The sequence below is a fragment of the Rhopalosiphum padi genome, chromosome 3 (genome assembly GCF_020882245.1).
Source record: "Rhopalosiphum padi isolate XX-2018 chromosome 3, ASM2088224v1, whole genome shotgun sequence".
NCBI classification, from domain to species: domain Eukaryota; kingdom Metazoa; phylum Arthropoda; class Insecta; order Hemiptera; family Aphididae; genus Rhopalosiphum; species Rhopalosiphum padi.
The window spans coordinates 54223423-54240683 of NC_083599.1; the positions used below are offsets into that span (position 1 = coordinate 54223423).

At 27.0% G+C, this 17261-nt stretch overlaps 1 protein-coding gene across 2 annotated transcripts in view; it reads left to right on the forward strand.

Moving 5' to 3' along the window:
- Positions 1-17261, forward strand: part of LOC132924166 (putative fatty acyl-CoA reductase CG5065) — a 50805-nt gene that overhangs the window by 9119 nt on the left and 24425 nt on the right. The window contains exons 1-4 of one of the 2 annotated variants that reach the window (XM_060988309.1): positions 5136-5398; positions 5974-6196; positions 7076-7324; positions 15249-15394. In XM_060988309.1, coding sequence (XP_060844292.1) covers positions 5996-6196; positions 7076-7324; positions 15249-15394 — 596 coding nt within the window. In that variant the 5' untranslated portion in view covers positions 5136-5398; positions 5974-5995. Of the gene's footprint in view, positions 1-5135; positions 5399-5973; positions 6197-7075; positions 7325-15248; positions 15395-17261 lie in introns of those variants that run through there. The other variant, XM_060988308.1, reaches the window with a different exon arrangement.

Below are 17261 nucleotides of genomic sequence, written 5' to 3' on the forward strand. Positions count from 1 at the left end.
TAGGTAACTGAATAATTTCAATTTATTTAGACCAACAAGGAATTTATGGTTTCTTTTTAATTTTTTTATATTAAATCTATTTATTTGCTGTAAAACATAATCGCCGATTATTCAATCATAATAAGCATAAAAAAATATTTTTCATAAATCGATGGGCGTTACTCTGTCAAAGAATGTATGAATATACTTTTATTTGTTATTAGTTATTACTGTCATAGTTTATAGTTTGGCCAATAAAAAAGTAAAGTCATTTTATTAGGTACCTATTTACCTATGTAGTAGCCAGTAGGTAATTTACATGCACCGGTCGTTATACAGACTAAAATGGCCTATGTCATATTTTTATTTCGAACCACTGAAACCATAATCAATTTAGCTATAGGTACGTTTTCCATTACAATAATATTATAATAATTTATAACGCTGCAGATAATATGAAGTGATGGTAATATACAAAACTACCTAATATAATGATTATTTCATCAACCCTATACAATATAGATTAATACATTATACGTAAATACAATGCATCCTAATATTAATATGCATACGATGCACTAAATTATCGCTATTCCTACAAAGAATCTGTGAAGTATTATATGACTTATAATATAGATGACAGTTCACCGTTATTCCTGATAACTCAACATGGGTACATTATGAGCCACAGGGGATGTACTTCTCGGCTAATTGGTGAAGTGTTTCACTGTTAGGTCGGGTCGATGATTGTATAGAGGCCCTTTCAAGACGTTGTTTTGTCAGAATTTCGTCGCATTGCACAACAATAATATACATATATATATATATATATATATATATATATATATATATATAGCGGGAATGGAAATGCTAAAGCGTGTTCGATTGAGAATTATTGTGAATCGAACGGCGGAGACCAATGTCGTAATACTAATGAAGTAATGAGTGATGGCCATCCGAAAATATCATAACTGCCCACTCTCCGCGAGCTTATCACAGTTTTTAAAAATGTATGAAAGGCTACAAGCTCATTCTATGTAACCATATTTCAATATTTTAAAAATAATGATGTCAAAAATTGTTTTTAAATCGTTAGAAATTATTTGTTTATGAATTATTGTTAATTATTAATTATGTGCAAAAATTCGTGAAAATAACGTATTTTTATATTTTTGTGAAAAGAGCTAAAAATATATATTTTACTACACGCTCACTTGGAAAATGTATCATTTGAAAACATACAGTACTTGTTATATTATGCAAAACTACCTTGTAGGTTTCTGGGTAAAAAACAATTCTGTTTTTCGCCTTGTTAGAATCTATAATATGTTCAAGATAGTAGTCAGTAGATACCAGACTTGATCGCTAGACTCGCTCGGACAGTTTAAATCGAAAACATGCATTGACTGTTATGCAAAACAATTACAAGTAGGTCACAGGGTAAAAACAATTCTTCTGTTGGCCCCTAGAAACCGACCAGGGTAACTAGCTCGCTACGCTCGCTCAGAGAGCTTACGTTGAACACATTCCTCGATTTTGTATATGCAAAACCACCACGAGTAGGTCACAGGTTAAAAACCAATTGTTATGTCAGAACCTAGTAACCGGGTGAAGTTATTCGCTCGCTCAGTTTTTATATGCACCACTAATTTTAAAACGTTAAAATAGTATGTTCTTGAAACAAAATTCTAAAAATTAATTTTTTTAGTGTTTTTTGTGAAAATAATGTTTTTTTATAAAGTTACCTGTGTATAAATTAAAAACCTGATGATTTTTGAAATTTTTTTTTTGCATCATTGTTTTAATATAAATTGTTATAATATATTTTGTTATTGTACCTAATTGACAATATTATGTATGTATACATCGTACTGTAAAATGTTAGTATTATTTAATATAAACCTGATATATTTATTTACATTTGTATATTATGTTTAACTTTATATGTTTATGTATAAAAAATTGTTTAAATAATATAATATTAAATACGTAATAATAAACATTTGATTATTTAGATTATAAAATATAAATAATACAAGAAGAAACTTTTCATTACAGCATTAAAACTAATCAAAAACATGGTTTAAAATTACTGTCATACAATTAAAAATATGTTAGTGTTTTGAACTGTACAAGGTATTTATTGATAATAATAAAAAATAACTAAAATATAGATAATTGTCTGAGTTTTTAAATCATTGACATGCAGTTATGATACGTAGAGAGAGAATAACGTTGAATTCCGCTCATAGTCTCGTATTGCATATTATAGGCATAAGAAGATAAGATTAACTATTATACAACAATGAAATTCAAATATAAAATACATATCATATTACCTATAGGTACACAACAAATTTGTTAACAAATTGAATTGAACTTAATCTAATAGTAATAAGTATTATTACGTCTATAATTATTAATAATAATATTGACTATTAACTATTAATAACAAACCTTGATATAGTTGATTAAGACCTACAAAGGCCCATTGGTTGATACTCAGTTGTGGACCTGCATTAATAAAAATACAGCCCAGTTTTTATTTCTGTTTGAACATTTTAATATTATAATATATAATTACTATAGACGTTGTCTTCAACAGTTGTTATTTTCTGAGAAAAAAAAGTGCCTACACATTTTCTAAAAATAGACAATATTCGAAAATATAAAAAAACATGAAATATATGGTAAATCATACTAGTACGGATTAAATATAATGCAGTTATATTAAAATAATTCCATGGTATTGGAATATAAAATTTGCATACGAATATAATACATATTATAGTGTATCTATGGTATTATATTCTTTTTCTCTTTCGTTGAAAAAAAAATGTTAATGTTTCTTAAAATGTAATATTTTAAATTCTTAGCGGAACGACGATGAATATATCGATTTTACAATTATGTGTTATTATTTTTTTTTTCTGTCATCACCTTTTGGAGCAATATAAATGCTTTGATTTTAAACTTTTAGGGTATCGGGCAGCAAATTGGATGCAAATTAGATCTTGTTGTTTTTTTGATAGGGGTTGTAAAAAGTAAAAATATCATACAATTTTTGAAAATATTAAAATAAAACATAATATCTTTTTTCTTTAAAAAGATCTATTTTTCTCTAGAATAATAAAATTAAAATCTATAATTGTTTTTCATAAATTATAATTATATTTTACAAGATATCACTGCATGATAATATAACGAATTATCTACAAACTTATAAGCCTATGTACTCTATCTATTTTTAATTTGTTTGGTATACACGTAGTTAAGTAGTTAAAAATATAACATTAGGTACCATTTATATTCTATTTTTTTTTTTTTTTGATTTTAAGTATATATTTTTTCCTTTGGTATTTTTTTAAATAAGTGTTAGATTTAGTTTCCTGGGATATCAATTCGGATACTCGGATGCAATAACTTTTGTCCTAATAAATATTATTACAAAATAATTAATAGCTATGATAATAATACAAATAAATGTTAGGTATATTGATTAAAAATTATTACAATATTATATTTATTCAATTAAAATTTACTAGATCTTTGTTTTACATTATGTTTCGTAAATGTTTATATTTTAAGAATAAAAAAAGACCGTTTAAAGAGTTTAACAAAAACTACGATAGTTATGAACTTATGACTTATGATTTTATCAACTTGATTGAAAATTCTTACTAGTTATTAAAATTTAAAATCGCATTTATCGTCATTCAATTTTCATTCACCGTATCAAAAGTATATTGTATTGATAGAAATAAACGTTGGATGTTAAATTTCTTACAAATATTTAAATAGTTACATTGTAAAAGGTATAGGCGATTGTGGCGTAATATTAAGTAATAATAGTAACTAATATTATATCATAGTCGATTGGCGAAGCGCGCATACCTATATATATATATATATATAAGTACTGTGGGTCGAGGGATGACTTTCGGGGGCATTCGGACGTACTGCAGTCCGCGGGTACCGGAACGGGGTCGATTTTTTGTACCGTTACGTATACAAAGTCGCAGTATTCTTTTACTCTCGGACCGCGTTCCAGCAAAAAAAAAAAAAAAAAACTCTCTCACCCCTTCGGCAAACCGCGACGAGAGGAAAACAAAACTCGGCACCGATATAAAACACACTCCCTCCCCCCGAAGTAGGAATAAATGCATACACGGTAATAATGAGCGTGTACACAACACGCATTACACACAGACGCATAATTATTATGCATATAATAATAACAACGTACTTATAGGTCGTCGACGCCGAGTGGACGTTTTTAAAAAACCAGACAGCGGTGGCGGCCTCGGGTTTTCCGCGTTTCCCGTACACCTCTACACCTATTACCTTCCTATTCATATCACGGGACCGAGGCGGCGGCGGGCGCCGCGATGTACGCGAAAACAACACTGTACAGATTAACCGGCGCGGCGGTAGATGTTTATTCGCAGTCTCAGGGCACACACACACGCAGTATTACCTATACGCAAATACGCACCCACACACACACACACACACAAACAAACACACATACTTTTATCCTGCCACCCACAGATTTATCGACACGCCGCGACGCCACCACCACACCCACATCCACCCCCCACCGTGTCGCTCCTCCGCCGAGACCACACTACAGCCGTCCACCGCTAGGCCCATGGGCCCAAAGACACGGGGGTGGTGTGCGAATGGCACGATAGGGGAAGATACCGCCAACGCCACCTCGGCGAGGGATGACGCGACGTTACTCGAACGAGGGGAAGGCACGGCAGCTCTCCGATTTTTTTTTTCCAGTTCCGCCGCCGCTCGCACACGGTGGAACGTGGGAAGGCAAGCGCGCCCGCCCCTTTATCGAATTACCATTGCCGCCGCCGCCGGGATGGGGTCGTGAGTGCGTACGCGCACACATACGCGCGCGCCGACACACACCGACACAAGGCGCGACACGCACGCGCACTTTGGCCGCAGTTTGCGACGGCGACGACTGACGCTCTCAGGCCTCAGCTGTACGGTCGCTACACCATACGGTGCGCAGCGCGTATCTACACGCACACGAGCGCAAAACACACACATACACACGCACACACGAACGCGCGTGCGCGCACTCTCTATCTATCTCTCTCTCTCTCTCTCTCACACACACACACACACACACACACACACACACACATATCGTCACGTTGTGTACCGCTCGTGGAGTGTCGTAGTCGCCGTCGCATCGTGTTGTCCTGCCGTCGGCTCTCGTCCAACCGTCCATCGGCGCGTTGGTTGGTTCACAAGTCGTACACTGAGGTACGTTGCGGCAGTCTCGTATCCGTCATATCCGTCCGCGGTCGTGTTTTTTTTTCGTCTTACCACATCCAAGAGGACCACCCATCTCTGTTTGGTATAATTAACGACAACGACAACGATACTATCGTTAACAGTAAATATTTATTATTGTTATTATTATCTTGTATATATATATATTTGCCATAGATATATGTGTAGGTGATTTTTTCTCTATGATTTGAACTCGTGAAGTTCACCCCACATTATTGTAATATTATTGTATTATTATATTGTTGTATTATTATCTCTCCGATTAACCTCGGGGACGGCCGCCAACGTCCGAAATGCGTTTTGTGCCGATCCAAAAACGCACCGGATTCACCGTCAGAATTCCGTCACCGTCGACGAGTGACTAATGTATAGGTAGAGTGGTCTCGTATCAGAGGATCCGGAGGGTGTAAGTTCTCACACGCGCCACGTGCACGTCACGCATATAATGCCACTATTAAAGGATATAAAAGGATTTCACCGTCTATCGCTCTTTTCGTTTCTCATTCACTCTTTTATTATTCGAGAAAACAATATCTACCCTACGTCGCTCGTTCTGTGTATTATAATCATCGGCATACCACTACTGCTTTTCGTATTATTTGTTGATTCAGAGTCATAATAATGATATATGATAAATAATACAAAACGATTATATTTGAATTTATTTTTATTTTTCAGTTGTGCTGCAAAAAATATCAAAATGGCCAGCACGTCCAGCCCGATATCGGACTTCTTTCGTGGTCGACATGTACTCATCACCGGTGGCACAGGGTTCATGGGCAAGGTGTTGGTAGAAAAATTGCTACACTCGTGTCCGAACATCGCATGTATATACCTATTAATCAGGCCTAAACAAGGCCATGACGTCAAGTCTAGGCTTGATCAACTACTCAACGCTGCGGTAAAATAAAATTATAATATCAATAATTACAGTAATAATTTTGTATATACATTTATCGTAATGTTTATTTTATTTTTATTTTATTTCTTCGATTAGGTAACTATTTCGGTTTATGTCACACTATGTACAAATAATTTTCATCTTTGCACAGTTAATTTATAACTACATTGTAGCATGCTGCATGTGTACCTTTAACATTTTTATAAATAACTAAGAGCATCTAATATATCTTTCGTGTTTTAATTAAATTGATTCGGGAATAGTGAAAATAATAGACTACGATCTATATAATATTATAGTTCATTCAAAACGCGTGCTAAATTTGAAAATAACACTCAGTGTTTGGCAGCACTCGTTGATATTTTTATTCCAATTAAGGTCTTAGTAGTCATATAATATAATAAGCTCTTTTCTTGATTTGTTATATCCACTTATAATATTTGGCCTGTGTTCAGTCTTATTCACTTTAATTAGTTTTTAATGTACCTATTACTTTAAAATCTTTTTAAACTATATTATTTCGTGTTTTCTGATTACCAAATAAAAATGAAAAAATGAATATACATAATAAAAAGAAACAACTATAATATTGATATTTTGTATCTATATGTACATATTATAATAATATTATTATACGAAACGTAATGATACTTCGATATTAAATTTATTAAAAAGTAAAACTAAAAAAGTGGATACAAAATATTTTAAGTTTAGCTGGAAATTAACTAGAAAAATAATCTGGCAATAAACTGACATTATATTATACATAAATAGGTATTTGATTTTTTACGTAGGTACTCGTTGTAATGTTTGAAAATTGCAATTGAAACTTTTTGGTATTTTAATTTTTCGTTTTTTTTTTTTTTTAAATCTTTTTAGATATTTGATTGGGTGAGGAAAAATCAACCCGAATCCCTAAAAAAATTAGTGCCGATTAATGGTGATGTCACTAAATACGAACTTGGCATCAGCTCATTGGATCAAAACACGTTAATTAATAACGTATCTATTGTGTTCCATTCGGCAGCCACCGTTAAGTTCGACGAAGCGCTTAAACTTTCAGTTGCCATGAATTTGTTAGGTACTAAACGATTGGTTGAGTTAAGCTACCGTATGACCAAGTTAGAGGTAAGTGTTACATGTATACATAGTTTCTAATTATCCTAAAAACTAGTTAAGTTAATAGTAGGCAACGGACCGTTAATAGGACATAATAGCCAACGGTAATTTAATTATTATTGGTTTTTTTTTGTATTTTTTGTATTGGTTCAAACCAAAAATATAACAATTACTATTCATTACTCTGATTAATGGAAGGGTTATTAATATCGTAATACAATTGTTTTTACCTCACTTTAAAAGAAATCGATCATAATAATAATCTATTTCTAAAACTGTTGATTATTAGGAATAAATCTAATAAAAAGTATCACTTTCAAGGTACTTACCTAATTTAAAATAGCTTATGTAAACTACAAACGAAAGTTGAACAAGATTGGTATACTTTTCTGACGTTTCAAGTATGAAAAAATATATTTTAAATCTTTAAAATTATATCAAGATAAAACGATATTAATTAACGGATTGTAGGTACATTATTATTTCGGGCAATTTTAAGACAGACTAAACTTAAGGTTGTTATTAAAGATGCAAGTTAATATTTTAATGGATCCTATGTGGAGTTGTTTCAGTAGTTATTTTAGTTTTCTAGAAAACAAAATACTAACTTGAAAACTATTTTCGTTTTTATTAATTAAAAACGTATACAGTTCAGCAAGTACAAAATACAAATATTAATATTTAATTAAAATTTAAAGACTTTACTTTAGTTAGAACGTGTTACAATAAATATAAGTTTAATATACTTATAAATAACAATATTAACTTTAAAATAAAAATACAATTGAATGATATGAGTTACAACAGTTTTGCAAATCATAAATCTTATTTTGTAACAAATTTACTAAAAACCGTTTTATTTTTATTTTTTTAAATCGTTTAAAATAATTTAACTATAGTTTACTAGGTATACGGCTTCAAAAATATCGTAAAAAATTGCATAATTAAATTTATATATTATATTATATTTATAAAACGGAAAAAATTACAATAAAATTACAATTGTATTTTAAATTTAAACTCATTGTTATTTAAATATATTATAGACCAATTCTATGATTAAGCCATTTTACAAGGGATTTATCAATTTTATTGGTTACTATTCATTTATTAGGGGACTACTACTTTGATATAACATATTGAATCGACGATTGTTGTTTCTATTGACTACTGCTCATCATATTATCTACTTACCAATTTCTCCAAGTGTTAAATTGTTAAAAATTGTATTTATATATACTCATATTATTTAACGTATTATTAAAATAATTAATTTACAACATATTTCGTTGTAATAATTTTAAATCTACTTTTTAATTTATAAAATGTATTATGTTTAATTTATTTTTAAAAATAAATATAAATTAAAACGATTAACACAATATTTGTTGGTAGGTAATACGAGTAAAATAAACAAATTATTAAAACTTTTTTAAATTTATTATTTTAAATATTTATATGAATCATAAAAAAGCTCGGCTACCTGCTTGTTTCCCTCGCCAACCCCCAATATTGTTGCTTTGCGTTTTTCATAATACTTTTTGATGTTCAGTTTTTGTCGTAGCTTTTTTTTTCTTGTCAGATAACTTATATTTTCTTTTTATACCCATTATGTTAAAGTTTGTATGATCTGTGTACAAGGTGATTTATCAATCATGCTCACCACCAATCTTTCATTTAAAAATGAATTTATTGAAATCCTGATATTTAGAATTGGTAAATATATTAAAAAAACAATATTTTCAAATTTTTAATATTTTTATACTACTTAGGGAATGTTTTGTGGCAATACAAACTTTTGTTTTTTAAATGAGAATTTCTTTTTTTTGTAAATTATTACTGGATAATTTTTTTTTTAGTATTGATGAACCTTAATCAAAATTCAAACGAACCTCATCAGTTATTAAAATATTTCTAATAAGGTTAATAGTCATTGAAAATAGTTTTACAAAAATATAAAAGATATATAAAATTGGATCTATATACTTGACCATTTTCACAATTTATTAATTTTGAAAAATAAATATTAATCATAACAATTTTCAAAATCAGCATAGCTCCATATCGTTCAAACTTCAAGCTAATCATGAACCAATCATCTTTAGTACACAAAGTTAAATAATGTAATAACTTCTTGATCTAGTTTTAATTCGGATATTAAATCAATAATCTCAAGGATTAAAAAATATGGTATAAGTATATTAGTAATTAGTATATACATAAAAATTCCAAAAATCAGAATTTCAATAAATGTATTATTAAATTAAAAATGGCAGTGACCACCTATGCTTAGTGAACTACTGTCTATAAAATATGTGAAATAAAAAAAAAAATACGGAAGAAAAATGTTATATTTGTAGCTGGATAAAGTTAAAGTTACTATAGCTATATTGTAATCATGTCAACTTATTATGAACAATTATATAGACTCAATGGTATTGCACGATAAAATACAATTATAATAATTGTTATTATTATTGTTTATATTATGAGGAAGATGTAAACATGAAAAGCATTATAAGAGAGATGCACAATTTAAAAATTGTTATATAATGAACAATAATCGACGGAACCAATAGCCGCCAAAGTCGATAAAAAATTGGCCATTTTTGCCACTATGGATTAAATAATAATAGTTTAATTATTTATTTCAAAATCAAGGTAACCCAAATCTATGATAGTAGATTTTATTTTCATTTTAGTCACTATAAAAACTGATATTAGTTGGGCCAAATCTATGAAATAACTATACGGTTTATAATTAATATTAACTAAAGTGTTTTAACTACCATTAATTAAATAATTAACTAAAACTAAAAAAAAAAATTGTCAGATAAAAATAAAATATTATAAATCATAATATTATGCAAACATATTATTATAATTTTACCTACTGTTATTTCGTAACAAAAAAAAATTAAGAATAGATTAATCTAAAAAATATGCAATAGTTATTACTGGAGTTCTATTAAAATAATGGATATTATGGGTCTATCAGCCCGATTTCTTCCTTATAAAAGGGATTAATATAAGGTATTTACATCCTGCAGGAATTCAATTCTTCCCCATTTGAAGTTACAGTAAGCACCATACCTTTCTAGTCTAACTAGCGTTACTCAAGATGCACAATTTTTTTTCCGGTATTGATGTAAACATTAAGTCTGTTTATTTTTGAAATGGTGTCATGTCATCATTTTTAAGTCATCGTGTATTTTTATCATACCGTATTATAGTTATACATATTTTTTAAAACGATGTGTTGCTATACAATATAGATTTCACAAACTAAAATAATAATGATAATAATAATTCATCACTCGTAAAATTATTCATTTGCTGCTGAATGTATTTTATTTTTACATTTTGTTTTTTCTTTTGTTTTAACTGATGCATTAATTTCGCCATTAGTAGCAGCTTGCTTTTGCAGTACAGTTTCAATAAATTTATAAATATTGGGATAGATTGAATATAATTTACTTTGGGAAGGAATCAGGTTTACGTGCGAGTTTATCAGTAAACTTAGCTTGGAAGGAATCCAGTACACTTTGACAAGCTGGTATGTATGGGAAGAAATCGAGATTCGCCCATTCTAGTATTTTATCTATAATTCAAATTTCAAATGTTAAAACTGTTAAGTACTTATAAAATATTATATTATAATTAATTTTCCTATGAAAAAAATGTATTGTTAGATTAAAGTATGAATGATTATTATTTAAAAAGTTTACGTTCTTAGGTAAATACTTCCTCTTAACGATCGTATAATAAAAATACTTTAATTTTTTTCTATTATTACTTATCAACATTTTTTTATTTAGTTAATGTAAATGTAGTATGAACTTTGGGGTTTTTTGGTATTAAAATATATATTAAATAAATAATATAAATAACATTGATAGTTTAACAATCTCTCGGCAGAATACATTTTTAGTTTAACATTAATCCAAAGAAGGTGACATTTATAAATCAAGAAATACATTTTAAAAAATGTATTAATAACGTATATAAAATCCATATAAACGTTATGTATACAAATACTAATTAGCTAATGGATGTATAGTGTAGACATTCTTTAAATAGTTATGGCAGTTGTAGAACATATAAATGATTTATTACAAAGAAGTCGGAAATGTTTGAATTGACATTTCTTTAATAAACTTTAGGTTGTGTTTAAAGAAATATATTTTTAAATATTAAAACTTCTAGTACCTGATTGAAAACACTTGTGTGTTATAAAAAAACAATAGTTCGTCGAAATACAAAGAAAAAACAGGAATTTATTATTTTATGTGTATATTATTCGCCTTTAAGTTTATCTATATTATTTTACCACGTATACAGTTAAAACACTATTTTACATAAGTAGATGCTCTTAAAAAGTTAAAAAGTAATATTTATATATTATGTTATAAGAAACAAACAAAATAAATTTAAAATGTATACATGTGTAGGTAAATAAATACAACCTAGAAATTCAATATAAGAAATTACGTTATTGTCTATGGTTATAGAATGTGTAATTAATATATTTAAATAATACTATTAGTCCTCTTTTTACTTATTTATATTACTTAATACTAATTTATAAAAAATTAAAAAAAAAAATCATCCAGTAAGTAGCCGCTCTGCTGTATAGTAGCAGTCGGGTTTACCTAGTATTGAGCAGGTCATTGTAATGCATGTGATCAATTTGAATTCAATAAATTATATACTTTATACTATATAGCATATGAAAATTGATTTTGAACGGAGACGATTAGACAGCCTATTGTCATATATTACTATTAATTATTATAATAATTTATTTTACTATTAGTGATACGTTAATACGTTATACATTATAATAAGGCAATATTGTAAAATAAATCTAAATGTTTTTGAAATAATATACGTAAAAGTTTCAATCCCCACGAAAATATTTTTGATTTGCAACAAAATTATTAAAATTGTTATACTCTGTTTAAATATTGTATTTCATCCAAATTGAACTTAAAATACTTACAAAAAATTTATTCAAATCTAAAGTTTATAACATTTTTAGATTATTTGGTTTTATTATAAACTACAAGGAACTATTTGTATTAAATTATCAACCTTAAGCTATAAATATTGAATAGGTACTTTAAACATTTTTAATTACAAAATAATTTACACATTTTTATGATTTTGACATTAACATTTTGCTAAAATTCAAATGCTTATAAAAAAAAAAATCATAAATCTTTAATATTTTTAAATTATCATAATAAAAACCTATGAGAAATCTTTGATAAAGTTTTCAAACTTTTTGATTCACTCATATTCATTTTTTGAATGTAACGATTCATCATTGAATTCAAATTTATCACTTCCACAACTATGACTTACTCAATTACGATTAATGACATACTAGATACTTAATGTACAGTAGAATTCAAGTATTTGGTAAGTATTCTGGTAAAAATATTAAATTATAATTCATACATATTTATTTTTTATTTATTATTTTTTTTATTTATAATCTGTTAAATATTTAATGGAACTATTATTTCATATATTAAATCTATATAATATAGTGAAAAAAAGACTTATTTCTTAAAATGAAGTATGGTTCTTTATAATTTCGATTTCAACAAATATTCATTTTTTTTATTAATTGTGTGTCTTTATTAGACGAAAAAGTAATAATACAATGTTTATTTGATTTGATTTCATACAATTATAAGCAGATATTAACTAAACGATAGGTAGGTAAAAAATTTAAAAATGTATGCTATTTCTAAGCTGATAGTCTCTTTATCCATATTCTAGAATTAAGTACTTTACAATAAATAATACAAAAGGATATAAACTGGAAGTATGTTAATAATTGATAATTGAGTACAAAAAAATTATGGGAGGGGTTTGTAGGGATAAATAGGTATTCAATTATGTAGGTTATACCACAATTATTGTTTTTTTTCACAAAATGTTTTCATCTGACACTGGTACTCATATTAAAACACTTAAGTATAATATGATTATATTTGAGTGAGTATACTAATTTCATAAAAATATAAATATTTATTTTTGATTAAGTAAGTTTTGCCAAGTATATTATTTTTTTATTTTCAAAATTGCAGGTTATATAATGAGTATTTTATTATTAGCATTAAATATTATATTATTATTAATGGTATTACTGACATTTGTGTGCCTGTAAATTGTAACATTTAAATAAAAACACAATAATGAAATTAATAATCCATTTATCCAGGAAATTATTATACTGTCATGTATGATACGGTGTATTTAACACAAATTTTCCTTCATGTTTAGATTATGTAAGCAAAATGATAAACTCGCCAAGTAAAATATTTTATGTATAGTTTGTTTTAAATAGATAAAACTTTGAAAAAAAGTAATGTTTGTGTCTGTTTGTGTCTTGTTATAAACGTGTATGTGAATCAGATATTTCATGGATTTTTAACTTATTTATTGCCCAATGCGAAGGAATAAAATGGTCAATGTGCATTTTATTTATTTAATTATGTGTCCATATTGACATAAAAAGAGCTATTTTATTTTAAATATTTACCAATTTTATAAATAATAAACATCGCCTGTCCAAATGGATCTGGAAAAAAGTAACACGCTTTATGAACTGCGAAATATCGTACTTTTAGGGCGTAACGGTAACGTTGTCATATAAATTAAATGTTATACGTTTAAGTACATATAATACATTTATATCACATTATGTTATATAAATATGAGTATACAAATAGTTGTGAACATTGTAAAAACAAAGATTTTGTTGAAACAATTAAAAGTTAATAAATAAAAAAAAAATAATTTGAACTTTTCAAACTATAGGAACTGTATTCATTTAAATATACTTCACAAATTATTTAAATATACTTCACAAATTTCTCTACAATATACGAGGTAATCCATTTAAGAATTAAAGACTCGTTATTAGGACTTGAAAGTTATATCACTAAAAAATTTAATTTTTAGAACTTTAATATGCAATTAAAAACACCTACATTAGTGCCGAAATAGTACCAAAAACTGGTAAATGTGAAAAATAAAATTGTTAAAAAGTTCATTTTTAGAATTTTAATTTTATAAATTATCTACTTTTTTTTATATAGAATATGGTAGTAGATATTTAGGAATTTTAGATATTTAATTTGACTGAATAAATTGTTCGATACGATTAGCATTAACAACCGATAACATACTTGCTATTTTAAAATCAAAATAATGTTTTTGTTCGCATATTTGTATAATTTATTGGAGTTGTATCTTGTATTGTTTATTTCCATTATTACATAAAATATTCCTATAACTAGTACTTAAAACTCTAAATTACCAAAATAGCACTAAAAACCGTAAATATGCATAAATTAGCATAATTATATTTTTTACACAACGACAAGAGAGTGTGAAACAAATTTATAAATTACTTTTGATGTTTTATGGTCATTTATGACTTATCAAAAAATATGCATTTGCTAGAACTTCCAAGCCCAGCTCATTATTTTTAAAACTTAAAACGTATTTGCTATAACATCAAATTATGTAAAAAAATTATATTTTCAAAAAAGTTTTAACATTTTGAAATAACGAGTTAAGTGTGTTTAGACACTTGTGATTACCTTGTAAATATAAATTATAAAATAATTAAAAACATAAAATGTTCGAATTTTAATTTTAATTTACATAGTATGTAATTAAATAAATCATTTAAATCGTTATATATTTTAAACTATATCTTATAATAAATAATTTATCAGAAGGTATTAAAAAACATCGAAACTATTTAAATTTGTTCATAGATACAAATATATTGTCTATATTTTATGTCTACACTTTTGGATTTAGAATAACTACCTATGATTTAATTTTTATACGCCGTATCTCTTTCTCACACATACGCTATATTATATTATATGTACATATGTTTTAGGCTTTTGTACACGTTTCCACTGCGTATTGTAATTGCAACCGGCAAGATGTTGAAGAACATTTGTATCCCATTCCTGCAGACCCAGAAAAAATTATTCAATGTGTCGACTGTCTTGATGAAAATCTTCTGGAATCTATAACACCAAAGTAAGTTTATTATTATATAGTTTAATATTATAATTGTTTGAATGAACAATGTATAAATCTTACATTCGTTGACAATATAAAAAAAAATAGTACTTATATTATTTAAGTGGTAAAAATACATATATTACCTTACCATATTAATTGATAATAATATTTGATGTTATATTTTTCTCATCAAATATACTTTACCCACGGACTATATATATTCAACGATTGACTATTGACAATCTTAACTAATTTACGGCTTAACAGTCAATTGTCGGGAGATATACAATAATAAACGACTAATAAGTAACATTTTACGTCGAGACAGTTACTACCGTGTACCTATAATATCTATATTGAGTGACTGTGTATAAATACCTGAACTCCGTCGAATGTAATTAATTAATATTTTCATGTAATTTATATAGTTCATAATGGATGAAATAAAAATTATTGTGATATTACGTAGTAGTAAAATGTTTATTTACGAATATTTAAATCATTCGTACACGTTATAAAAAATACGGAGTGACATATATTTTTGTTGACATTTTCATTTAAAAGAACCTTAACGATAAATAACGGAAAACAATGAAGGAAAATAATAGAAAACAATATAAGTATGAAAGTTTAAGATAAAGATATTTATAGGTAATAAATTAATAATTATACGTTATACTATTTTAAACTTTGAAGTCGTTGATTCTATATTATTACTAAAAATGTTCTAAGCTCCAATATAAAATAAACTGGGTACAAATGTTCCAAACTTTGAAAAAAAATGTCCTAAATTATGTTATAGAATTATGATTCATATTAACAGTAGTAATTTAGTAATTTACATAATCTAGATATATTTTAAGTTTATTTGTTATTCCAAAAATGTTTGCTTTTATAGCAAATATGAATTAAATAGGTATTTTATAAATGTTAACGTCAGTCGTCTATGTCGCGAATCATGATGAAATGAATATACATGAGTTATATAAAATATTTTAAGAAAAGTAAATTATTTTAATTAAATATTTTAATAGTAGTTTTACATTATCTTTGCATTTTAAAGAATAAATAACGTCAAGGCAAGGAATTGTTTAAAATATACTTAGATACATTAAGTAGGTATATAGATATTCTAATACAATGAATAACCGTCTTTATCGGTCATAAAATAAAATAAATATTATTAATAATTATTATTATCCCATAAATAATGAATAATCATTCATGATTTTTTTTTAGTAAAAATATTTAATGCATATGACTTAAAAAAAACAATAAGATACAAATAAAAATATGACAGTTGTATTTGTTATAAAACTTACTACTTAGTTTAAGTCTAGGCTATATAATAACATAATTATCGAGGAGTAAATACAAATTAAAAAATACATTCATTATAAAACTAATGATTTTCACTCAAGATAATGATTATTAGCAGTAGACAGCTCTTATAAAATAAATATAACTAAGCATCTAAATACTGTAACTGTTCTGATAGGACAAGTAGTTACATTATATGAGGCCCAAGACTTATGACAATTTAGAATATTTTAATATGAAGAAACATAATAAGGAAAAGTACTTTTTTAAATCTTTTAAAATTGTATTGCATTTTTTTTACGAATAAACACTGGTTTGAAAAATCTAGAAACTAATAGCAGTGAAAAGGAATATGTTTAATATATAAATACAGGTACAATATTATGCATGCGCATAACGCTATGAGAAATATAATGTATTTAGTTTTAGATTCTGAGAATAGCGATCAATGTATTGATTTTATCATGATGTGTGTTTTTTTTATAAATTAGTACACAATAAGTTGTTGATAAAATTCTTTGATTTTCAAATATAAGAGTAGTTTTGGATATCAAAATGCATT